This window comes from Onychostoma macrolepis, chromosome 03 (assembly GCF_012432095.1).
Source record: "Onychostoma macrolepis isolate SWU-2019 chromosome 03, ASM1243209v1, whole genome shotgun sequence".
NCBI classification, from domain to species: Eukaryota; Metazoa; Chordata; class Actinopteri; order Cypriniformes; family Cyprinidae; genus Onychostoma; species Onychostoma macrolepis.
In genome coordinates this window covers 23057273-23084896 of record NC_081157.1, presented here as the reverse complement: position 1 = coordinate 23084896, position 27624 = coordinate 23057273, and the positions used below count along the sequence as shown (strand labels likewise).

Here is a 27624-nt window from a genome sequence, read left to right as displayed (position 1 = left end):
ATATAAATAACTGTAAATGTTAATAGATATGAATAGACAAATGTGAATTAACTTTATTACATACATTTAATATTAATTAATTAATTAAATTAATTTAGAAATATTACTATTATTTGTTAAATAAATTATATTAGTGTAAATATTTATTAAATATATAAATGTTTAAGTAATAAACTAGCTAAATAAAAACAAATAAATGTACACTTATAAGTTAATCTAGATCAATAAATGCTGTAAAAATAGTTGGTCATTGTTAGTGATACTAACAATTGCAAAATTATGCACAGGCAATTTGAAAAATAAAGACAAGGATGTGATAACAGAGAGCAGAGCTGAAACATTTATGATTTCATATTTTGCTTGTACAACCCTTAATTCTAATTGCTGAAGTTATATTTTTAAATAATACTTGATTATCCTAATATATTTATAATGCTTGACTGACATATGTACTTTTAGATATTTAAAAAGCTGTGCCATTTTCCAAACATTGTAAAATGTTTATATCTAAAAGTACACTCTTAACATCTGTCAGTCAAGCATTATAAATATATTAGGATAATCAAGTATTATTTAAAGATATAACTTCAGCAATTAGAATTAAAACTTGGTAACCATGTATGAATATTAGTCATAATACTAGCATATTAGTAATGGTGGTGCTGTTTTGGTCATTCAGTGTTTCTATAAAAAATAAAAAAAAATGGGAAAAAACTATCAATAATATTGATAAGATAATAACCATACTATGAATTCTACTAATAACAATATAAATCGCACTAAGGATTAATGAGCTGCTGGGTTCATGAATATTAATCACGTTGTCTGCATTCGCTCTAAATGATTTGCTGAAATTAAAACAGGGACGATAATAGTTGAGCGCAAGCCAATGAGATTGCCGTTTGTGCATTAGTTCCGCCTACTACCGGAGAACCTGGCAGTTCTTAAAATCTGAAGAATTCCAAAGGCACTCCGTTATTTTGACAGGAAAATACAGCAAAGAATATCGTTTACATGTAGCGCACCAATTTTGCATGGTATATAAGACTCTCTCGCTCTCTCTCTTTGCGTGTGAGGAAATAAAACGCAAAGCGACGGGGAGTTGTGCGCCTTCACACAGTTTACGTTACGTCAAATACAGGTGCGCTGCTGCGCATCCATTCAGATGATCTGAAAAATAGCACAGAACGCTCGAGAGAGAAACTCTGAAGTGCTCAGTCAGTGTGTTCGGTGAGTAAAAATGTATCAGTGCTAAACTTATACTTAGCCTCCAACTCACACACTGGCGAGTAAAATCGAGAATTTATTAGCCAGTGGCTAATATTAGACATCATTTAGTCGCCCAGGGTGAAGATTTAGTTGAATATGCGAGTGATTTACTCGTAATGTACAGGGTTGTTGTATATAGAGTTGTCACTGTAATACTTATGAGTTCCAACACATCACACTTCCACTGATTACCTTTCACAACTGTCTTGGTAACTTCGGGCATGTAAAATCTTTGAAGTGTCTCCCGTCAGCGCGGAATTGTAATGAATGTCGATCTAGAGTGTTTTTAAAATCGCATGAAATCCAACATGACTGTTCACACTGCGGTCGCATTGCAAAACAACTGACCAGTATCAGATTTAGTGGCACAAATCGGAATTGAAAAGATCAGATTCCATGTGGTTTGTACTGTTCACGCTGTCATGACAAAAACAGATCTGAGTCACATGTGAGCAAAAAAATCAGATTTGGCCCACATTTGCCTGCAGTGTGAATGTAACCTGGATCACATGAATTCGGATCACCTGAAACCGGATAATCAGAAACCAGATCACCTGAAACCGGACCACCTGAAACGGATCACCTGAAACCGGATCACCTGAAACCGGATCACTTGAATTCGGATCACCTGAAACCGGATCACCTGAAACCGGATCACCAGAGGCTGAATGAGCTGAGACGGACATTAATTCCAGTGATAGTCGGGGTCAATGATGACTAGAACAGTTCTGCTGAACTACACAGCTGCTCTAAATCACTAACACCCGTCTAACATCTTCCACACACTATAAAGGATGATTTGAAAGCGATCTGTGGGTGTTTGTTGTCAGGATACAGAGCAAAGTACTGCTGGAAAAGGTGCTGTGACTTAAGGAATAAAAGCATTAACGGCCCACACGTAATAAAGCTCAGCACTGCTGCCAGCTCCAGGCGTAGCCCGTCTAAAACCCAAAACTCAGCACTCTCACCTGGAGGACCGCAGCTTGTGCAAACGCATGTTCATGTTAGCGTGGGAAAGCCTGCTTTTTGTTATCAGACATTCGTTCTCAATTTGGTTACGTGTTTGGCCCAAAACGGAGAGCCTTCAATGCACCGTCAGCCAGCAGAACGTGACCTAGAATAAAGACAGGCAGTGAAATACAAGAGCTGAATTTTTCACACATCTGCATCGGCATTATCTCACAGCTTCGACGAGGTTTCGACACAAATCAGTGCCAGGCGAGATGAAGCAAGTGTGAGCTCACGAAGTTGAACTGAAAACAAATGACACAAGCGCATTAGTCAATGTTTAGAACGTCTTGCAACCTAATGACCTGGACCTACATCAACAGAGCCGACCGCGCCGAGAGCTGATTCACGCGCCACACTCACAGACGTCTTCTGGCCTGCTTCGGTTTTGGGTGAGGAATGTGGTCTTGGCAGACCAGAAGTCTAAACATCAGCTAATTGCCTCTACCTTCACCTAAGAGCAGAGAAAGAACAAAGAACCTCCAGAACAAAACCACATACAATTATTTATATATTATTTATATATTATATATTATATTATAGATTTATATATTAATCAAATTTAAAAAAAAATACATGCAATTAAAAAATAAATATATAAATAGTAAATATAAATTTTAATTGATACATTAACAAGAACCTAGATCAACCTAGATTATTATTTAAATGCATTACATTTATTTATATATTTAATAAATAAAGAAATTTAATTGTTATAAAATAATTATATAAATAGTAAATATAAACAAAAATAATTGATAAATTAACATTAACCTAGATCAGTAAATGCTGTAAAAATGTTGTTTGAAGTACCAAATACCAAATGCATTAACTAATAAAAATAAATTGTTATTATCATAATTAAGTCATTAAATTTACATTAAAAAATAAATAAAAATGCAGTTATAAAATAAATAAATGTAAATGTTAATTGATAAATTATCATTAACCTAGATCAATAAATACATGACTAATAAATCATTAAATCACTTAGTTATGTATTAGAATATTAAAAAGATAATTACTGATTATTGTTAGTAGTAGTATTTTCGTTAAAATGGTTAACATTTCTATATTTTTAAATATATCTAAACATGCAATTTAAATTTTTATATATATATATATATATATATATATATATATATATATATATATATATATATATATATTTATTATTTATTATTATTTTAACTATTTAATTTTAACATTATTATTTAAATTCATCAAATGTATACATTTATTAAATGCATAAATACATGTAACTATTACTTGATAAATGAACATTAACCAAGATAAATAAATCTGTGATTAATAAATATATATATATATATATATATAAATGTTATTCAATTAATATTTAGTTTTAATATATATATATATATATATATATATATATATATATATATATATATATATATATATATATATATATATATATATATATATATATATATATATATATATATATATATATATATATATATATATATATATATATATATATATATATATATATATATATATATATATATATATATATATATATATATATATATATATATATATATATATATATATATATATATATATATATATATATATATATATATATATATATATATATATATATATATACACACACACACATTTATATATATATATAAATACACACATATATATATATTTACATATATACATATATATATATATATATATATATATAAATAATGTATTTATTTTAACCATTTAATTTGAAGATTTTTTAATTAAATGTGTATACTTTCCAAATACATAAATTAATGTAAATGTTAATTGATAAAATTAATATTACCCTAGATCAATAAATAATTTTAAAACATTGTATGATGTCATTAACTAATGCTAACAAATTTTAACTTATAGCACAGTATTCCCATTAAATCTGAATAATAATATTGCAGTACTTATTGCAAATAAAGTTTATTTTACAGTCATTTCTTTGTATTAAATCAACTGTTATACGAACAGGCGGTTCATTTCTGTTGTACAGTGTGTCCTTGTGCGTTTTTTTGCATGGCTAGTTCATTACCAAATGCCAGCTTCTGCCAGTTCTAGTCTCATAGTGAAAAATTAATAGACAAAGAAACGCTGTGAAGGGCAAGAGGATGTGAACTCAACGCTGCTGCCTACCTTGAATTACAACAAGAAGCCAGAGGACACACATTTTTGCACTGCGGGTGACTTGAGGAACACACACACACACACACACATACACACAGTGTGGAAGTGCAAACACAGGCCTCATAAAGCAGTGCTGCTAGAGGGGCTCAGAGCGTGACAGTAGGAACACGGCCCAAAAACACAGCCTGCAGCCATCGCTTCTGCTCATGAAAGAACAATATCTTGTGTGTGTGTGTGTGTGTGTATTCGTGCTTCACTGTCCTTCGCAGACAAAGCCTGAGTGGGATTCAGAAGCAGCTGTGTCGGACCACACAGACACTAGTTTGACAGCAACACAAACACATCTTTGGTCACCTACGCTCAAGACTGGACTCACCCAGGGAATTACAATAGGTCTGTTCTTCACGTTTCTACTGCCTTCACCTAAAGGGCTCTTTTCTTGTGTGTCAAAGCTGAAAATACAAAAACATCCAGGAAGCTTGTAAAATCATCAGGGTTGAGAACTGAGAACCAGTCCCATTCTTAAAAACAACACTAGAACCGGAACCGAACACAAAAAGATGTGTAGTGTAGTCAACCAAGTAGTAAAGCAGTTTCAGAAGTGAATGAGTCTTATGAACTGGTTCTTTTTAGTAAATCAAAAACATACTGAACCATGCAACCAGTGAGGTTCAAGTCCTGAACAAATGACTCTTATGAGCTGGTTCTTTTTAGAGGATCAAGACCATGCAGCACAACCAGTATAGCCCAATTCCACAAATGATTTTTATGAGCCGGTTCCTTTCGTTGAATCAAAAACAGACCGTGCAAACAGTTTAGTTCAGTAGATTCAGAAATGAATGAGTCTTATGATCTGGTTCTTTTTATTGAATCAAAAACATACTGTACAGTGCAACTAGTGAAGTTTAATTCCTAAACAAATGACTCTTATGAACTGATTCTTTTAAGTGGATCAAGAAGACCATGCAGCACAAACAGTGTAGTCCGATTCCCAAACTAATGAATCTAATGGTTCTTTTTAGGGAATCAAAAACGTACACCTCAATCAGAGTAGACTGAGAAGAAACAAATGACTCTTATGATCTGGTTCTTTTTAATGATTCAAAAACTATAGCACAACCTGTGTAGTTCAATTCCCGGAAGAATGATTCTTGTGAACTGGTTCTTTTTAACGAATCAAAACAATGTATAGTCTGACTCTCAAACAAATGACTCTTATGAATGAATGAATGAATGAATGATGCATTTATATAGTGCTTTATTGTGTATTTCTGTATTTCCTAAACAACTCTTATGAGCTGATTCTTCTCAATCAAAATCAAAAATTCTTCAGAATCAAAAACATAGTGCGTACTGCGTAGCCTGACTTTCAAACAAATGACACTTAAGAATTTATTTTCTTTGATTTTCCTTTTTAGTGAACCAAACACATCCAGCTTACAAATTTAAATCAGTGTAGTTACTCACTCGAAAATCAATTAAATGTGTTACCACATTTGGTAAAACAAATGTGTTAAATATATGGCCAAGGCCAAATTATTGGATTTAAATTCATGCCTGAAAAAAAGTCCTAGACTAGAGTGTGTTTTGATTCACTAAACAGAACCTGTTCATAGGAATCACTTCTTAAAGATTCAGACTTCACTGGTCACTCTGCATATTTCTGATTCACTAAAAAGAACCAGTTCATAAGAGTCATTTGTTCAGGAATCAGACGACAGATGTTCAGTATCAGTGACCATTGAAGTATCGCCCATATTTCTTCTGAAGCACACAATTCTTCATAACAGTTAAAAGGATCATCTAAGATTTGCTCATTTCGAGTGAAATGAAGTTGAACTAACTCCACTAACACATGCTTGGGTGGGCCGTAACATCAAATCTAGTTAAATCCCAAACTCAACAAACGCACGGCCCTCCCACGCTGCACTGCTCATAAAGAGCGTCTTATATACGTGAGCCAGGAGGAGACATGACCTCTGACCGCCGTGACCTCGGCGAGCGCTTCTACAAACAGACGCTCACATGCAGTCACAGAGCAGGTAGTTATTCAGAGAGACGCATGAGCTGGACTTTAATTGCAGGAAGAGTCTGGACATTGACATGCTGTCCGAGTCTGATTCACACTGAGAGCCTGAATGGCAGCTCAGGAAGCACATAAGCTTTATGAGATGTTGTCAGGGCAATTAAGAAGCAGTTTAAACCAGCAGATCCATCAAACACGAGCACAAGAATGACACTGATGGGGAAAAGGAGGAGAAAGAAGAAAACAAATGCTAAAAATGAGGCAAAAATGAACTAAATTAAGTTAAAGTGCACTCAAATGGACGTTTCACTCATCCTCGTCTCGTTCCAAACCCGTATGTTGATATTTTTTCCATGAAGCACAAAAGGAATAATCTTTACAAAGCTCATTTCCACACAACGATATATATTTAAAGTGTTCTGAGGTCATACGATAGCTTTGTGTGAGGAGCAGATGAATTGTCTGTGCTCAAATCTCATTCTCCATTTGCAAATCTGAACTGACACGTCGTGCTTGCTTACAGCACATGAGAAAACCAATGCAGTTTTGGCATCAATTGCATCAAAACCGGCCATTTTTTAATTTGTACAGTACACAACTGTGAATGAGCTGTGACAGTTTAGGAAGACTGTCAGTGTATAAATACAGTGAGTGAACTTATGTTTTAGTTTCCTCACGCAAAGCTATCATATGACTTCTGACTCTACTGTAGCACATGAGTCATATGGACTACTGATATGATGCTTTTTTAAAGCGCTTGATAGCTACAGTCACTGTTGCATGAACTGTCGTATGGAAAATAGTCATTTGTTTCTTTAAAATGTCTTTTGTGTTAAATGGAGAAACAAACAGCTTTAGAATTAAATGAGAGCAACAAAATAATGACAGAATTCATACTCTGCTCTATTTACTGTATAAAGATGATACATTTTGGTCACCAAATAATAATAATATTTTTGGAATTATTTTTGTATAATATTTTATATATAGTTTTAGTTACATATTCATTACAGACACACTGAATTTATGTATCAGGGTTCGTACAGATACAGCAAAATGAAATTCCAGAGATCTCACTTATAATAATAATAATTCATTACATTTACATGTATATAGCGCTTTTCTAGCACTCAAAGCATTTTTACACTTTACATTGTCAGGGGGTATCTCCTCATATTGTTATCGTTTCAAACAATATCATTATTATCTTTCAAATTGTAATAAATAAACTAATAAAACAAAATGGTACAACTGAAGTGCAGCACATGCAAAGCATGAAATGGCTGTGACAACTTTAACATTTAAAAAGGATACTATGGCAAAGTTATCGCTTTCCTTATTCAAACTGATTTTCTTTTTTAATGAATATATGATTGACCTCAAGAACGAAAGCTATATCACACACGTGGAAAATTATGAGCTATTTCACTGCTTATCGACACTAGGGATGTGACAATACATTTAGCTCATGAGATGAGACAAAATACAGATACTTGGTTCACTAGAACAAGACAATATTTCAACACTATTTTTAAGACATTGTCAATGACAAAATATTTATTTTAAATCACAAAAATGAAAGCAATGCAGTTGTATTTTGAAAATTATTTTGCAAATCAAGCCAAAAAAATAAGAGAAAAACAATCTGCAATGAGTTAAAATCCATTCAAATTCAAGATACAATCTATGAAAACAATTCTTGATATCTAATGCACTGCTGCTTCTCCAGCAAATGTATCTTATGTCTAATTAAAACTCATAAAACTCATTTCTGCAGTGCGTCCTTGCATCCAGCACACACTGAGCAGTCCTCTCTCAAACATCTCCATGTCTAAACAGGGCAAAACGGCCAAAAATGGCAACCACTATCCAGCGTTAAGAGGGTTTTTGTTCACGAGCTCAAGGCCGTGCGCTCCACCAGCCCACAGCACGGCCTGGCTCATGAGTGTGCGGTTCAGAGCGTCTGCTCTCTCTGTAATAAACCCGCCAAACGCAGCACTGCGCTACACAAATACCAGTGTCCACTCGCAGCCTGACGCCGATCCACTCCCCAGTGGAAAATGCAGATCAGCCCTAATGCCCCTCGTCTCACGGGCTCACGGACGCTCGACCACAACATCTTCTAAATCCATCTCCTGAGAGAGAGAGGAGGGCTGGGGAAACTCTGCTCCACGCCACAGCATTTTTACCTCTGAAGAGATGTAATTTAAAATGAACCGCAGAAAGGTCAACACTGGAGCGGCCGCTGCCAGCTCCTTTTTTCATTTCCCGTCCTCGCTCGCATGGATAGGTGTCTATTTATTCGGGGTCGCTTCCAGAAAGGTGGTTTGTGAAGTACGGGTTGAGATGCGTGTCGTGTTGGTGCGTGTGCGTGGTTTCTCTGCCGCTTTAAGAAGAAGCCTTTCTTTTTAGGCTCGTTTTCCATCGCACTCAAATCGAGGGGCCGTTTTGCTCCGGTGGGCTTCAGGAGGCTGTGGTTTCACCGCCTGCTCGCACACAAGAAGAGCGTTATGTACAGGGAAAAGTCCCAGAGGAAGACCAACATTCACAAACGAGGTAAAGGAGCGTCAGAGCAAAAATAGACGCCAATGAGCGCCAATCTCAGCAAATCGCTGCTGCTGGAAGACAGATTAACACGTCAAACCGAACTGTCAAAAAAACCCTTTGGTTTCTCAGAAAGTACAGCCAGACAAATGAATCGTCCCTAACAAAAACCTACTGAAACTAAAATAAAACCTAACATTACTGGAGCAAACTGAAGTATACAGTACAGTACACTGGAATGACATTTAATAACAAATATCTATTTTTAATTGGATTTATATGTAATGAACAATAATAATTAAGTTATTAATACATAAATAAATAAAATAAAATAATATATATAAATAATAAATGTTTAATATATAAATGAATAATTATAATAAAATTAATAATAATATATAAATAAATAAAAATGAAAATAATAATATTCAAATAATAAATAACTATTTATTATAAACGGACACAAATTAATTAAACATGAAAAAGCCGCTAGATAGAAATATCACTAACCAATCAACCTATAACAAAACTGGTTTGAAGAATAAACTCAAAGACAGTAAAGATGCATGAGATGTTCTGGGAGACCTAAAGCATGACTGAAACCCGCTGAACAGGAGTGAGGAGAAAGCTCAGACATAATGTGCGCTTGCGGGATGATGGACTTCGAACAAAACACAACAGAATCCAGTACAACAGAAAATTGGTTTGTTGATTTCTGAAGACAGATGTGAATTAAAGCTACTGTCTTTATCTGAGCGTGTGTAAAGAACTCATGTGTGACGCAGGAGCTAGTGAAGTGTGATAGACACACACTAAGAGGTCAAACACTCTTCAAACCCCATGCAGTCAGTCATCTTCCTCACCTAGTGAAGGGGAACACTCACACCAGCAAATCTGAAAGAGTGTGATAGAGTGACTGACCACCAATGCTAGTATTTATAGTCCAACATTATCACCTTTTCTTTTTTCTGAAGAACACTGGTGTCCAAACAACACTGGAGCTCATTGATTTCTGTTGTTTGAAGGGAAAAAAAACAAAAAACTGTTTCATAGAAAGATGGAATGTAATACAGGTTGTGGAATGACATTCAATTAAAAATTTAATTAAATAATTTTAACACAATTTTTAAATAAATAATTATAAAAAAAAAGAAAAAAAAGAGAGAATCAATCATCTCTGAGAAAATGTTATATATATATATATATATATATATAAAAAGGTAAAATTAGTGTTTTTAACGATCATTTTGTTGCCTAATTTTTATATATTTATGGTAAATAAGACAATTCTTTTTTAAAAGGGATTTTTTCAGTATTCTGATGATTCTTTTGCTGATTCACTAAGAATAATTGTAATAATTAGTTACAATATCTAAAAATCATTAAACAGTATGAATTAACAACATTAAGACTTGTTTTCATACAGACTATCTTGATTAAAAGTGTTTTACTGCAATAGTCAATTTTTTCCATTGTTTTTCAAACAGTTTTTACCTAATTGAAATCTAAAACTTAAAAAAAGCAGAGTTGCCTCATGTAAATTTAACTTGTTTTAAGTTATATATATATATATTTATTTTTTACTGAAAACAAAATACACATTTCTGTCATGGAACTGTAGATGGCGCAGGCCAGTAGATTCTAACTCAATCACATGATTATTCACATGGCGCAGCTGATTGGTTCTTTTTGTATCAGAACCAACGAGCTCGCTACTTAACATTCAGATATGCTTGCTGTAGCAGTTGCAGCACACTTCAGAAACCCTCCACCTTCCCCAGCTCCACCTGTATAGATCTACTACTGAGTAATTTCATATGTGTTATATTTGCAGCAACAGTATTTCTTACATACTCACAGCAGCATGCTGTGTACTTGCTCCGTCGCAGCAGCAGTGTAGCAGATCTACCAAACATATTAATATACATTACCATGCTAAAACTCTGTTGTCATGACAGACATATAATTTCTGCAGTGTTCTGATGTCTTAATTAAGTGCTGATCATCTATAAAATGAGTCTGGATGTCATAATAAAGAGCTGATTCAGAGTCAAAGTCTCAATCAATGCTGCCCACAGCATGAGTGAAATAAAAACTTGGCAGTATGACTTCGGGTGATAAAACAGGAGTGAAAACTATAATCATACAGGAATGTGGATGTGACGCTGTGATTTGTGTTAAGCCGGGCGCGCACTGTGAGATTTTTTTAAAAGTTCTTTAGGATTGTACTTGTCAGACTGTACGAACATGATGATCATGTCACACTGAGGGATCCCTGTATGACAATCAAGATGTGTTAAAAATGCATGCAAGTGCAAGAAAACATGTCCGTAGTTTTACATTATCAACCCACACAGGTTAAGTGACTGTGAGCTGCATTGCACGCGGGGCTGAAATGTTGGCTATCATCAAAAGTATATGAACTGCGCTGCGGCAATACCCACATGAAAACAGCAGCGCAACCGGTGTTCATCAGAGCAAAGGCGACATATCAGATGAATTCCATGAGCGGAGGACGGGAGCGCCGGAGTTTATGGCAGTTAGAAGAAATCTCTAGCATTAATTCTGATCATGGCTTGTCTTGAGGTACGCCATAGGAGAAGTCATACTGCAGGACTCTGCGCCATATCTTCTGACACTGCCAGAATTCGTCGGAGGTCAAATTTGATCGCAACAGCCATTAATCGGCTGTCGGTGAACATGTCAAACTAACGATCAAAGACAACAGATTTTAGCCTAGGATTATGGGAATCTTTTAGGATTTTCAAAATGTGTCTCAGACGGCCAAAACGTGGCCAAAATCGCACAGTGTGAGCCGGGTGTACTGCATGTATGTATATTCCCATACATCTGTTTTATAGCACCTACTTTATAAGTCAGCTTGATGAAAACTGGCTTTCAGAGTTATCAACACATGCCTACTCTAATCTGGACCAGCTACATACAATCACGTCAAAACTTCAGTCAAAAGTTTGAAGAAAACAGGTCCACATATTACAATAAAATAATGCTTAAACTTCACTTTGAAGCCCTAAAATACATTTCAAGCACAACGAACAAAACACAGAGAGGAAAACTCATCATGAATGACTGCTGCTGTTCTTTCAAAAGCCTCTCCACCTTTTCTTTTCATTCTCCTTCGCCCAGCATGAGGAAATTCTTTCGTTTCCCACCCACGTCCCACTTGGATGAAGTTGGGAATCTCATTAAAGTCCTAATTTCTTCCGCTCGCCCTCCACGCAAGCAGGTGAATGACTTATGCTGTCATAACATCTTGAGGACCTGACAGACGAAGACAAGTCCACCCATCTACACCCCGACCCACAATCAGCCAAGGAAAACTTCTGCACATTTCTGATCTAATGACTGGTGAAAACGGAGCATGATGGGCAGGTGTGTCCACAAACGCTCGGGCTAAACGGCCATCAGATCGCTAGAGTAATTGAGCGGCTGTTCAACTGACACTAATACACTTCTGTTATTCTACGGACAAATAAACGGCATCAGATCACAGCGTCGCACGCTTTACCTTCCTGTCAGGAGCTAAATGCAACATGAATGCTAATAACACAAGCGCTGACATTCATTAGATGCTGGTAACAGGCCTGGACGCATGAATCTGAAAGACTTCTGTCAGCCGCTGCGGCTCCAGAACAGGCAGCTGCGTGTGATCGTGTTTGACGTTACGGAGACCAATAACAGATGAAAATGAAAAGGTAGCCGGACAATTTTATGGCATTAGTTTTGGGCGATTTATTAGAGAGAAAATCTAGATCATTACTTCCAGATCAGTGGTTTTCGACTGGTGCGTCATCATGAACCAAAAAATGGGTCATGTTCTGATGTATACGGTAGAATAAATCAATGCTAAATGCAAATAATACAATGCTATTAACCATATAATAATGCATAGTTATAGACAGCTAAATAAATAGGCTTATAAGTTTAAAAAGGTGCTGAATAATTATTTGTTGTTGACATACATCGAAACTACGTAAAAAAAATAAACTAGTGTTTGTATCATCAAAAATCATGAACAAAACTAGGGTAAAAGAAAATAAAACTTATTAACCATATTAAGCCAACAAAAAACGAGAGTATGAAACTCTAAAAATCTTTTTTTTTTTTTTATTCAAAGTATCATAATAATTCACAATTTAATAATATTAAAATGTATGTGTGTATAATATATAATTTTATATTATATTAATATTAATATATATATTTTTTCTTTTGGTATTATTTACTAAAATTATTTTCATATAATAATTTTTAGAAATATTTTTGTTTACTTTCACAATTTTGGGTCTGTGTTGAACTCTTTTCTTTTAGCTCTTGAATAGTTTGAAATGCCAAGTTACATTAAAATCATTTCAACTGATTTAATACTTGCTTCAATGTTGCATTTTTCCATATTGCAAACTTTCCAAATTTGATTAACTTAACTTTAGGCCTATATCAATGGGACTCGGTGTGAGGTGTGTGTGTGTGTGTGTGTGTGTGTGCTTGGCCTGTTAAAGTGCCATTCAGTTTTGGCAGCAGTTATTGGCCAGTGTAGTGCAGGCAGTGCAGGAAAGCATGCACTAATGTGAAACACACGCTCGCTCTGTGTCCGTGTGCGGAGGACGTCCGCTTAACACACAGCTCCAATCCATTTACAACCAACCCACAGACACTTTGGAAAAAGACATACAAAGAAATAGAGGGATATATAGGGCACAGTGAGAGGAAAGAGAAATACTAGCTTTCCTATAGCTCAATATATACAGAATAAAACCACAATATTAAAATGTATAGATATTTCCATGTTTTTCCTATATGATTTTGTTTAATAAAGTTAAATATATGAATATATATACATATATATATATATATACACACATACATATATACACACACACACATACATAATCTTTACAATATTAATTGTTTTCCAAGGTAAAAACAATACAGAATTGGAAAAACATAAAATTCAATGATTCAATTTCCATAAAAACACAATATTAAAATTAACTATTAAAATAAATAAAATATAAAAATGAAAAAAAAAAAAAAAATTACATTTCCATATTAATTAATAATGTAAAAAAACAGCTTCAAATTTACTTTTATTAATTTCAATAATAATAAAAAATTATTTTATTATTTATATTTTATTTTATTCATAATTTTTCAATTTACAAAATTAACCCATAAATGTTTCTATGGTTTTGAAAATAATAATAAAATATCAAATATCGAAAAAAATTAAAAACTTAAGAAATTTAAAAAAAATATATATTATTATTATTTATTAAAAAAAAAAAAAAATTCCCATGACAAACGATGGTACTTTATATATAATCAACTATACGCAATACAGTACAGTACAGTAAATGCTTGAGTGTGATCATGAGCAGATGTATTCAACACATGGCCATTAACAACTGTATATGGTGCAGCAGGGAGACGCTCTTACACATTTACACTGCCAGACTCTCCGACATGCGACTACAAACAAGAAAGCCAATATTACAATCAACCCGTTTAACAGACAGCCAAAACACAAATAAAACAAAACAAAATAATCCCCTGTACCAAACAAAACCAGTGTCAGGACCGTTTAAAACGCCACATAAGAATAACAGCAGCTCAGCAGATGGAAGACCAACAAAATTCCTAATTAAAACCATATTTGTGGAGGGAAAAAAAAGGTGGAAAAGGGAGAATTTTTCTTTTTACTTTGTTATTCTTTTTCAACGGCACAAAAAGGGACTTATTCCACAGACACTTTGAAAATACCTGCGGGACGGATACAAAGACGCCGGGGATTTATGGGGGATTTCAACCGCCAGCTGTCAAATATTTCCACATCCATCTTTCCGAGAGGCCCGAGAGCTCTTTATTAGTCCTCGGCATGCGCCGTTTAATTGGAATCCCATTGCGTTTGAGTTGGAGGTCACCAGGTAAAAAGCGCAGACGTGGGGGAAAAGCGGCGAGTTTTTGACAGCTTACGCAAGCTCTGGAGAAAAGATTGAGCTGCGGTACTGCACTGGACCGTATTTGGCTGCCCATTTTTTCCACCTCAAAACGTCTTCCCATCACCCCCCACTGCTCCCAAACTCTTTATTTCTCCAAACTAAAGTCCCTGCAATGACTAACAGCTTCCATTGACCTCAAAACTGGGCTATTTCACCTCAACACCTGGACTCTGAATCCTGATGTGACCTTCGCGTCTAGATCGGAGCACGACCGCAGCTCTGGATCCGTCCACACAAAGTAGCTCAAAAGAAAAGGAACTGACAGCAGAAAAGAGCGCCGAGGGAGGAAAATGAAACTACTGTACGGTCGGCCCAACACACGCCAAACGTAAACAGCGATCCCCCTCTTTCTGCAGTGCTGGTACTCGGAGTACAGCTGCCGGTAACCCAGGCCTGCCGACTTCATCTGGGTTTGATTTGAGAAGAGGGAAGGAGGAGGGGGCCTTTATTAGCCAGGCTCCTCAATCCGGCTGATTAAAGCGAGTTTGGATGGATTACAGCAGATGCCTGAGCGTGCCGTGGCCGGAGCAGGAGCAGAATGAATAGGCAAGTCAAATAAACCAACCCCACCCAAGCCCTTAAGACCCTAAGACCCTGTTAAACACAAAAGACCCTTGGAGATCCAGGACTTGACGATTTTGTTCGCTGTCAACAGCTACAACACATCCTCAGCGGAGAAAAAGCTACAGGCTTTCAGTCCTCTACACTCTTACAAATAAAGGGGGATCTTACTGTGGTGCAATTTGGTTCCCCAAAGATCCTTTCAGTGAACAGTTGTTAAAAGAACCTTTCTTTTTTCTTTGTATAAAGAACATTTGAACAATGTAAAGAAATTTTTCCACTTTAAATAATCTTTTGTGGAATGGAAAGGTTCCACGGATGTGAAAAATTCTTCATAGAATCATTGATGCCAATAAAGAACCTTCATTTTCCAGACTGTAGACTGTGTTAAATCAGAGCACGGCGAGAAACACTTAAACATCTCCGGTGCTTCACAGTTGGACACAGATTCATGCGATTGCATGATAGCAGTACACATGGATGCATATATTTGTGGATATTTACAACAACTGTGGACAATTAGCAAGCAAAACTCAAGCCTCCTGCAGAGTTTACGGTTTTTGAGCTACATCCGTAACGGACAGGCCTCCATTCCCCACAGCAAGACCAACTATAAAGAAACAAACAGTCACTAAACCCCATATCCATGATTAACTGCCTGTGATTGTCCACCTGAGTTTGTGTCCTGGAGGAAGTGAGTCTCCAGAGAGCCTGACTGGGATCGTGAACTACACTGCCAATGTTTACTCAAAAAGCTGGTTGCAATTGAGTGAAATTGTAAAGTTCGCTGATTGCAACCGGGCCAGAAGGTCCAATTAAGTCATTATAATTATGTTTATGAGGTGGGGGTGTGGACACAACAAGCTCCAATTGAGATAAAAATCAGTTCAATATGGAAAACAAGCATGAGGACTGTTATGCTCCATACCAATTAAAATATCCATCCATTTACCCACAACAAGTCCAACTTCAGCCCGACATATGGAATATACAGACTGCAATGCGTTCATTACAGAAAAAAAAGATAAAATATATGGTATCAGAGTCACTATATGAAAAAAGGGGGTGGGGGGGAAGTGTGTGCATGTGTATGTATGTAAGAAATGAGTAGCACTTGATAGATAAAATAAGAAAATTATATAAAAATTATAATAATAAATTATTAGAAATGTGCATTAGTAATTGTTAAATATAAATGTTAAATAAATAAAAAATAATGGTCATTTTTATAATTAATAATTAAATATAAAAATGTAAAACAATTACAATAAAAAATAAAAATAAAAATGTGGACATTTTTATAATTAATTATCAAATATAAAAATATAAATTGAATTCAAAAACCAAATTATAAAATAAAATTAAATAAAATATAACCAAGTAAAATAAGTATAAATTATGGACATTTCTATAATTAGTTATAGAAATATACAAAATACAAATATACATTTAATGAAAAAAAAAGAGATTTAAATAAAGAAATAATATAAAAATATAATAAAAATATTAGAAAAGTGTGTCAAATAAAAAAAAAAAAGCTATGGGAACCCTTTAATACCATGTCCCTGTTTTACATATACACACACACACACACACACACACACACACACACACACACAAAGTACCACTGTACTAAATGGGTGCCATATTCATGTACCATGGTATTTGGACAGTACTCCAAGGTACAAAAGAAATATTACCATAGTACATGTCCAAAAACCTTGAAATTACCGTGGCACTGAGTCCAAAAATGATTGTATTATTTTTTTTTTTGTTATTTAAAAAAAAGAAAAGAAAAGGTACCTTTTTAGTGTCATATTTTTCAGTCCAGGACTTAATATGACTATTTATGCAAACACCAATTTATCCAGAGCTATTGCAGAACTACAAATATGCATAATCAGCCTTCTTTCCATCCGTTTCTGAGAAACCGCTCGTAAGGAAAGATCAATCGCACCACAATGTTTGGCTGCAAAGTAAATCACAACACAAACCAGGCAAGAACCATAAAATCGTAATTAAACAAAGCAAACAAAAGGGTAATTCCTCTTCAGGAGCCACAGGAGGGCAGTTACTTGTGGCTATTTTCATTTATAAACACAAAGAGGTTCAACAGCATGATCTTGCCTCAACCGACTCAATGTTTACAGCACATTATTGCTAAAATCCACATCCAATTGCTTTATCAACAAGTGAGCAAACAGGACTGTTAAAGCCAATACATGGATCATCAGTTCAGTGAAACTCCAGCGACTTTAAAGGAGGTTTTCTGCAGTCTGAATAAAGCACAAGAGCAGCGTGATCATGTCTCAGAGGTAATGCGGTGATTATCTGGCTGGTATTTCAGCGGTAATGCGGTGAGACATCAGTTTGCGTCGCAGCCAGTGCCAAACACCGAGATTAGGATCTAGCAGTATCTCTCCTGGCTCGTTAAGCTACGCATTTTTAGATAGCGGACAACAGCTGACCTTTGCTAGCGAGGGGAAGTGGTGATTGCATTTTCCCCCCAATTTACTTCTTGATTCCAGTTCGTCCTGGACCGCGACCAGTCGCGCAATTAAGCGCAGAGAAACTCGGCTCTGGAGAATAAAACTTGGGAAATAAAGAGTAATAGAGTTGATGGAGGATCGGCTTTCACTCCATCCGCTCTGATATGAGCAGATTATGAAACAGCAGGCGAGTTTTAAGAGGAACACGGCGCCAAGAGCTGACGTACGGCTGAAGAGGACTAGATTGAGGGAAATGCAACAGGGAAAGACTTTCGGACAGTTGAAAATAAAGCCCTCGCTCACATCTGCTGGCCACAAAACAACTGACCACTATAATCACCATCATTTGGAGTCAATTCAGCTGAACAGAAGCGCAAGAAAAGTGTCTCTGAAATGGCTATACACACTGGGCACATCAAAAAGTCAAAGTCATTTCAGCAACACTTTATTTTAGGGTCTCTTAACTAGTTGCTTATTACTAGAATATTAGCCATTTTATTAGTAGTAATTAAGCACATATTAATGCCTTATTCTACAAGACCTTATTCTACACCCTAATCCTACCCAATACCTAAACCTAAACCTAAAAAAAGCAGCAAATTAGGAATTTATTGAGGGAAAAGTCGCAGTTAATAGCGAATAAGTGTTCCCTATTCTAAAGTGTTACCGACATTTCTATAATTAATTATCAAATATTCAAATATAAATTGAATGCAAAACTAGATCTAGATAGAAAATAAAAAAGTATAAAATAGTATAATAATTAGTAGTAATACTATTATTTATATTGTTAAATATAAAAAAATTAAATATGAGAACCCTGTAATATCATGTTACATAATACACACACAAAAATTCTGTAAAATGAGGATGCTGTCAAAAATAATGTCATACATAGATTTTCTTTATCAATTAACTTTGATTAACTAAATGAAATCAACATTTGGTGTGAGCATCTTTTCCGTACGTTTAAAGCAGCTTTTGTCCTCGGTGCACTTGCGCAGTAGCTTTGCAGGTAGGTTTCTTGAAGCATATTGGAGACGTTGCCACAGTTCTTCCGGATTTAGTTTGTTCTGTTTCTTCATGCCATTCAGACAGACTGGATGATGATCAGATTGTCAGGCAAAACTCTCACTGGATTACTACAGTTAATGACAAAATCAATGTTTGGAAATATAAACTTATATTTCCTACTGACACACTACAGCAAAAGATAGAAATAACTGACTTAAAACCATTTTTTAGCTGGTGTTCTAATAATACTAGTGTTCTAAGAATTTTGGCAACCACTGTATTTTGCTGGGAACAAAAGATGATTTAAAATGTCAAGGACCCATCCCAAAAAAAAAAATCAGTCTTTCTAATGCTAGTTACATTTTTCAGCTTATTTGAAAACAAAACAATGTGACAAAACCATAACACAAGAATCAGAACGACGACCCACTGGATAGACCGATGCAATACAACAATCACACAAGTTTTAAGCTTTCAGCTTCACTGGCACCATTTTGAAGGAAAAATAGTCACTGGAAGCTTTATTTTTAGGAGTGAACTGAAGCGTTAACTGCTGTCTATGCTGGTGTTGACATAAGGAAAATGGAAGAATGCTGGACAGCTTGACACCAGATGATCTGTCTCTGCTCTGTCAACCAATAACACAACAATGGCAAATACTTCATTCCTCCTCCAACCAGTTAAGAAAAGATTCACAGATGGGCAGCAGCTCAATTGTCTCACATCTTTCAATCCAAGCAGTCGAATAAAGTCACAATCTGGTTTTTGAAACAATCTGCTACAATGGAGCATCAAACATAAAAAAATAATAATTCTGGCATCGATGGTTCCATGAAGAACCTTTAACATCCATGGAACCTTTCCATTCTTTAAAAGGTTCTTTATATTGACAAAAGGTTCTTTAGATTATCTTTATACTAAGAAAAAATGATTCTTTTAAGAACTTTTCATTGAATGGTTCATTGGGGAACCAAAAATGGTTCTTCTATGGCATCACTGCAAAAACAAAAAACTTTTGGAACATTCATTTTCAAGATTGTGGAAAAATGTTCTTTAAAGTTCTTTTAAATGTTCTTCATACTAAGAAAAAAATGATTATTTTAAGAACCTTTCATTGAAAGGCTCATTGGGGAACCAAAAGTTTTGGTTCCCCAATGAGTCTTTCAATGAAAGGTTCTTAAAAGGACATCACTACAAAAACGGTTTAGATTTTGGAATCTTTCCATTCCACAAAAGGTTCTATGTTATTCATACTAAGAAAAATGGCTCTTTTAAGAACTGATCAATACAAGGTCCTTTTCTGGGAAGAATGGCTCTTCTATGGCATTGCCGCAAACCCCCCTATATTTTTAGAGTGTAGTATATGCAGTTTCTTTATGAGGGGGATTTTGTCTTCACACAGAGGGTCTGTTATCTGCCTGACCAGAGGAAACAAGGCCAGACCCGGAGAGCTGGGTGTTTAAACCCTACTGTGTAAAACTCACGCTAACAAAGCATTATGCTTAGAGAATCACTTCTGTGTGTTCCTGTTGGAAAATCACCTCTCGGCTCGCCCCATACACACCTCTACGGCTGAGTGGCGCGCCGGACCGCTGTCCAGAGCCGTGTGAACAGCGCGTTTCACTGGGCCACCGCCGCAGGGTTTCTACTGTAAACACGGCTGCAGGATCTCTCACACGAGCGCTGCCCGCCTGAATCTCCGCCATCACAATCAGAGCGTACAGCCACGCTTCACAAATAAACTCCAGAATGCAGAAGCTGGAGAAAGACTTCTGTTTCCTCAAGAGCTCATAAACAACCAGCTCCATCAATGACCACATTCACATGCACAAGCATATTCCTGAATCAGTAGTAAATTGTACTTTGTTACATCATATTTTAACTACATGATTATTATATTTTACATGACATGATTAAACTTCAGATTTTGAATTCATCATAAAGTTGCCAGTAAGATTGTTTTTTTTGTGATTTTGAAAGAAGTCTCTTATGCTCATCAAGGATGCATTTATTTGATTAAAAATACAGTAAAAACTGTAATAATGCAACATATTTTTTCAATTTGAAATAACCATGTTCTATGTGAATATATTTTAAAAAGTCATTTATTTTTGTGTTGCAAATCTGTATTTTCAGCATCATTACTCCAGTCTTCAGTGTCACATGACCCTTCAGAAATCATTCTAACATGTGATTTGCTGCGCAAGAAACATTTCTGATAATTATCAATGTTGAAAACAGGTATGCTTGAACATATTTTATATTCTTTCAGGATACTTTGATAAATATAAAGTTCAAAAGAACAGCATTTATTCACTTTTATCATCGATTAATAAAAGTATATATACACAATGACTCCAAACTAAATATTAAAAGAAATGACCATTAGTCAATATGCATACAGTAGTAAGCATCATAAAATAGCATGCATTTTTTCTATTTCTTGCACTCTTGCATGTTGTTTTAAAGAATTAATGCATTGATTAAGTTACTAACAATCCAAAATGTTTTTTTTCAGAATAAAATATTAATTAACTATATGCATGTAAACATGGTCATTGATGCTCTCAAAGACAAGGCTTCTGTTCTGTCCAGCACACACATTCACACACCTGCAGACTGCAACACTTTTGCCTTCACAAACCACAGAAAATCCATCAAATCCGGTCACATGTAAAGCGCATGAATCGGTTTGCTGTGTTTGACTTACGCATTGGAGGTGGCCAAAGACAGCGAGCTAAGAGATGAGCTCAACTTCCTGCTGTCCCAGAGTCTCACTTCCTGCTGCCTCATCTGCAAACACAGATGCACATACATTCAATTATTAAAACCTCAGAGAAGTAAACCCATTATAATTTAGTGAATTGTTACATTTACATCAAACACAATCATGTTTTTTTCTTCCTTTAACTGTATGCTTAGGCATGTAGAAAACTTCAGAATTACCTGATTAAAGCCAGTAGTGAGTAAGTTGTCCTCTTTGACCCAAAGGACGCGTGAGTCTCTATTACCCTGATGACCCTGGACACACTGTGGAGACACAGAGAGAAAACATTATCTTTTTTATTTAAAAAATGAAAATGCTTTTAAGCCGTTTTCTTACATAGAGATAGAACAGAGAGATGTATAGAGATGAATGGCTTGTGTTGAAAGCAGATGTCTGACAGCAGTCTGTATTGAACCCTGATGACTGAACGATTAAGATCTAAAAATACCTCCTCTTCCTGTCCTTTAAAGTTGACAGTCTGTGATGTGAATGACAGACGACTAAATCACTCTGACATCATAATAACGCTTCTGAAACAATGCTGCCATAATCACTGACAGCAAAACAACACAGTTCAGACGCTGGGAAAAGTCTGTATTTGATACAGAGATTTCTAAAGGCACTACTATGACATTCACTCTGAACGGTCAAAGGTCAAACTCTGCCGGTCTAGATGGTGGATCGAGACAGTCATAAGCTGTAAAAACCATTCACGTGTTTAGAAATTTAAAATAAAGTAGTGCTGTCAAACGATTAATCGTGATTAATCGCATCCAAAATAAAAGTTTTTGTTTACATTATATATGTATGTGTGCTGTTTATATTTATTATGCACTGTATATATATAAATACACACATACAGTATACATTTCAAAAATATTTACATGTTTATATATTCATATTCTTTTATATTTATATATTTAATATATAAAACATTTTCTTAAATATACATAATAAATGTACACAGTGTACACATTATGTAAACAAAAACTTTTATTGTGGATGCGATTAATCATGACTAATCGTTTGCCAGCACTACAATAAATAGGCAAAAAATTCAGGAAAATAATTATAAAATACATATTATAAAAAAATACATATATATACATATATATATATTTTTTTTTAAAGTACAAAATGCATCTAAATAAATATTTTTAATATGTTAAATGTAGAAAAAAAACAAGATCAGGAAAATTTATATTAAAAGTGTGTTTTTTGTCTGTATAGAGTCTCTTTACAGCAGACTACAGTAATGTTTCGATGCAAACGACCCATGTCAAGACTGCATATCTGTGAATTTATGGAAGAACAACACTGCACAAATGGCAAGGTTTCATTAAGTGTCAACTGAATGCTGGGAAATAGCTGTATCCCAAAGAACATAAATGTTTACCAGGATCAAATATAGAAAATAACAACTGAGAACAAAGAGACACAAAAATCACATTGATTTTCCCGTCAGCTGGTGATTCATCATCTCAGACATCGCCACACAAGTCAGTCAGTGTTTTGTACAGGTGTGTGTTGAGATGTCTGTGTGGAATATGATCAGAGACACGATCTGCACCAACAGAACAGAGAAAAACAGAATTCCTGACAAACAGCACTGACAGAGACTGTTTACACATTCAAACATACATAAACACACACTACCACGACTACATCAGACCGCAAGAGAGATCTGACACAAGTAACACAAAGTGGAAGAAAGTTTAAAAGAAAACAAAAAAAGTTTGATAGAGCGTGTGAAAGAATGTTCTGAATTCTACATTTTTTTTTGAAAGACCATTTCAAACCTTTACCTTACATTCTCAGTTCTTTATTATCATTGATTGTTCCATGAACGTCCATGGAGCTTTTCAAAAGCACAAAAGGTTCTTTACAGTGGAAAAAGGTTCTTTGGATTATTAAAAAGTTCTTCAGACCAAGAAAAAAAATGGTTCTTTGATGGCACAAAAAAAACAAAAAACCTTTTAAACTTTTTATTCTTGTTAAAAATAAATGAACAAGAGTTCAAGGGGATCTTAACTTGTATTTATCTATTTAACATCTATTTCCGGATTTATCACTGCACTACACAGGACTTTTCCTCAATGAAACATCTTCAAACACACTGTAGCACAGAAAAACAGCCTGATAAAGTCAGACATGGCCACTGACTGAGGTCTCTGAAAGCACTACGCACTGTTTTTGAAGCTGGAGTATTGATCGAACGGGTTGAAGAGTGACAGAAGAGGAAGGAGGTGTCAGCGCAGGGTTAGTGTGAGTTTGGGTGTGGAGGTGAACATCTGAGTTTGGAAGTGAGCACTTATTGATTTCATCCGAATGGAATCTTATCTCCACTCTCATTAGTTTTGGAGGAGTCAAACCACACACATTCACATGAATAAGAATCATTTCCTGTAGCTTTAGTCACCCTGACCTGAATCACCAAATCTGACTCTGGAAATCTGAACTGGACAAAAGACTCCGTTATGTTATACTTTAAAAGACGAGATCCATTTGTCTGCTTGGCCCAAACCCACATCTGATTGCTCCTATTCTCCTAAAAATGAAGGATCTTTATTGGCATTGATGGTTCCGGAAGAACCTTTAACATTCATGGAACCTTTCAAATGCACAAAAGTTCTTTAAAGTAGAAAAAGGTTGTCTGGATTTTAAAAATATTCTTCACTTTAAAAAAAAAATTATTTTAAGAATTGTTCACTGAAAGGTTCTTTGAGGAATCAAAAATACATTGTTGCAAAAAAAAAAAACAGAATTATTGCAGAAGCTGATTTATGAAATTAAGTTTAGTATATAAAATTATAATATTAATAAATTATTAATTATTAGGGGTGTAAAAAATACACTCATAACACGATTTGGTTTGACATTTGATACTCTCATGATACTTACAACAAAAACAAAACAGTTAAAATAGTATTTTATTATAACCAAGGTTATTATATTTAACTAAAGCTGAAACTAAAAGTAAAACATGCATTTTCACTACCTGAATAAAATAAAATGTTAAGTTTTTTTTTTTTATGTTCTTGTATTTAACGGTTTTAATTTTTATTTATAATATCATTAAGATACAGTTTTTATTTAAAATAATCTGAATCAGTTTTTATTTTCATATTTTCAGTTTAATTTTAGTTGAAGTTTTAGTAATTTTGTTGTGCATTTTTGTCATATCTATTACTTGTTTTTCACTTTATTAGTTTATTCATTTTATCAGCAAAGTTTTTATGAACTATATTTTAACTACTTTTATTAACTATAATAACTTGCCATGTCTTTGCAAGTTGCAACTATAAAAAACACCAACAATATACTTATTCAAATCTATGAATACAACTCTATTTTACACAGTGTTGCTTCTCAAGTTGTCATTTATCAAATTTCATCAACATTTTTTTTTTATTAATAAATTGTGATAAATTGTGACTTGATATATTGCTACACCCATGTTAACGGTCAATAACGGTTAACTTCAGCAAATTAGGCTAAAATGATCCTGTGCCCTAGATTAGTTTTTAGACCGACTCAGGTTTGTTCCTCGAGCACCCGACTTCACAAACAAGCGTTCACGCCAACCAAACAATCAAAGCGCTGACGTCAAAGAGGCAAGAGCTCTGGTGTGAAACGCCCTGAATCTCTGGTCCTCATGGATGCGGTCTGGAGTCCACAGGCATCTATCAGCCGTGCACACGCCCAGCACATAAAACCACTCTCAATATATGTCCCTCAGGGGGGACGTAGCTCTTGGGCCATATTGTGCTCCATCGGACCTCATCTGGAAGGTATGGAGGTCTTTGGTTCACATCCAGGAAGAAATATGGTTGCTGGATGAGGACCAAACATCTACGGTCTCAGGATCGAGGATGTGAAAGGAGATAATCGCAGAACATGGCTCAGATCTGTAATCACTCGCAATTAACAAAGTAATGAGAGGACATTTTTTTTGTGTTTTTTTTTTAAAACTTGATACATGAGATGCACTTTGCACATTGTTTAACTGACTATACTGTACATTGTAAGCTGTGAAAATTAGGCATTCACCAGTTTTCTGCAAATACTATATAAGTTGGATATTGGATTGGACAAATGGCCAATAACTTTAAAATCATAATACATTAATACCAATAAGCTATTAATCAGATATTAAAGTGTACTTACTAAATGTTATTATTTTGTGCACAATTGTGTAAAAAACTAAAAACAAAACACTAAAACAAAAATCTCTCCTTTTAAATGCGACAAGTGAATTTAAATATATACAGTGTGAAAAATGTATATGCATATTTTGTGATTTTCTAAAAATTAAGTTTAAATCATTTAATAAATTATTAGTATTTTTAAAAACTAACACTGTGTGTCTAAATGTAAAAATAGAAGAAATGAGCAGTTGCATAAAAATAAATAAATCATTGAAAGAATAAAAATAACTAAAAATATAATAAATGAAAAAGTAGAAACAGTGTATGTATGTTTATTTAGTTTTTTCAGCTAGTGTCTAATCGTTAAAAAAAATGGAAATGAACATACACAATTAAATTTAAAAATAATTAAAAATAATTGTAATAAGTGTGTGTATATACATATATAATTTTAAAATATATATACACACACATATATATACATATATATATACACATATACACACAGGTGCTGGTCATATAATTAGAATATCATCAAAAAGTTGATTTCACTAATTCCATTCAAAAAGTGAAACTTGTATATTATATTCATTCATTACACACTGATATATTTCAAATGTTTATTTCTTTTAATTTTGATGATTAGAGCTTACAGCTCATGAAAGTCAAAAATCAGTATCTCAAAATATTAGAATATTACTTAAGACCAATACAAAGAAAGGATTTTTAGAAATCTTGGCCAACTGAAAAGTATGAAAATGAAAAGTATGAGCATGTACAGCACTCAATACTTAGTTGGGGCTCCTTTGCCTGAATTACTGCAGCAATGCGGCGTGGCATGGAGTCGATCAGTCTGTGGCACTGCTCAGGTGTTATGAGAGCCCAGGTTGCTCTGATAGTGGCCTTCAGCTCTTCTGCATTGTTGGGTCTGGTGTCTCTCATCTTCCTCTTGACAATACCCCACAGATTCTCTATGGGGTTCAGGTCAGGCGAGTTTGCTGGCCAATCAAGCACAGTAACACTATGGTCACTGAACCAGCTTTTGGTACCTTTGGCAGTGTGGGCAGGTGCCAAGTCCTGCTGGAAAATGAAATCAGCATCTCCATAAAGCTTGTCAACAGAAGGAAGCATGAAGTGCTCTAAAATTTCCTGGTAGATGGCTGCGTTGACTGTGGACTTCAGAAAATACAGTGGACCAACACCAGCAGATGACATGGCAGCCCAAATCATCACTGACTGTGGAAACTTCACACTGGACTTCAAGCAACATGGATTCTGTGCCTCTCCACTCTTCCTTCAGACTCTGGGACCTTGATTTCCAAATGAAATGCAAAATTGACTTTCATCTGAAAAGAGGACTTTGGACCACTGAGCAACAGTCCAGTTATTTTTCTCCACAGCCCAGGTAAGATGCTTCTGACGATGTTTCTGGTTCAGAAGTGGCTTGGTAGCCCTTTTCCTGAAGACGTCTGAGCGTGGTGACTCTTGATGCACTGACTCCAGCTTCAGTTCTCTCCTTGTGAAGCTCTCCCAAGTGTTTGAATCAGCTTTGCTTGACTGTATTCTCAAGCTTGCGGTCATCCCTGTTGCTTGTGCACCTTTTCCTACCTAAATTCTT

At 35.0% G+C, this 27624-nt stretch overlaps 1 protein-coding gene across 2 annotated transcripts in view; it reads right to left on the bottom strand.

The window, feature by feature from the left end:
* The window catches only part of coro7 (coronin 7), a 166194-nt gene that overhangs the window by 76760 nt on the left and 61810 nt on the right, over positions 1-27624 (bottom strand). For both annotated transcript variants that reach the window (XM_058771630.1, XM_058771632.1), the window contains exons 8-9: positions 22038-22121; positions 21802-21884 (exon numbers count right to left, since the gene is read on the bottom strand). In XM_058771630.1, the coding sequence (XP_058627613.1) occupies positions 21802-21884; positions 22038-22121 (167 nt within the window). The remainder of the gene's footprint in view (positions 1-21801; positions 21885-22037; positions 22122-27624) is intronic.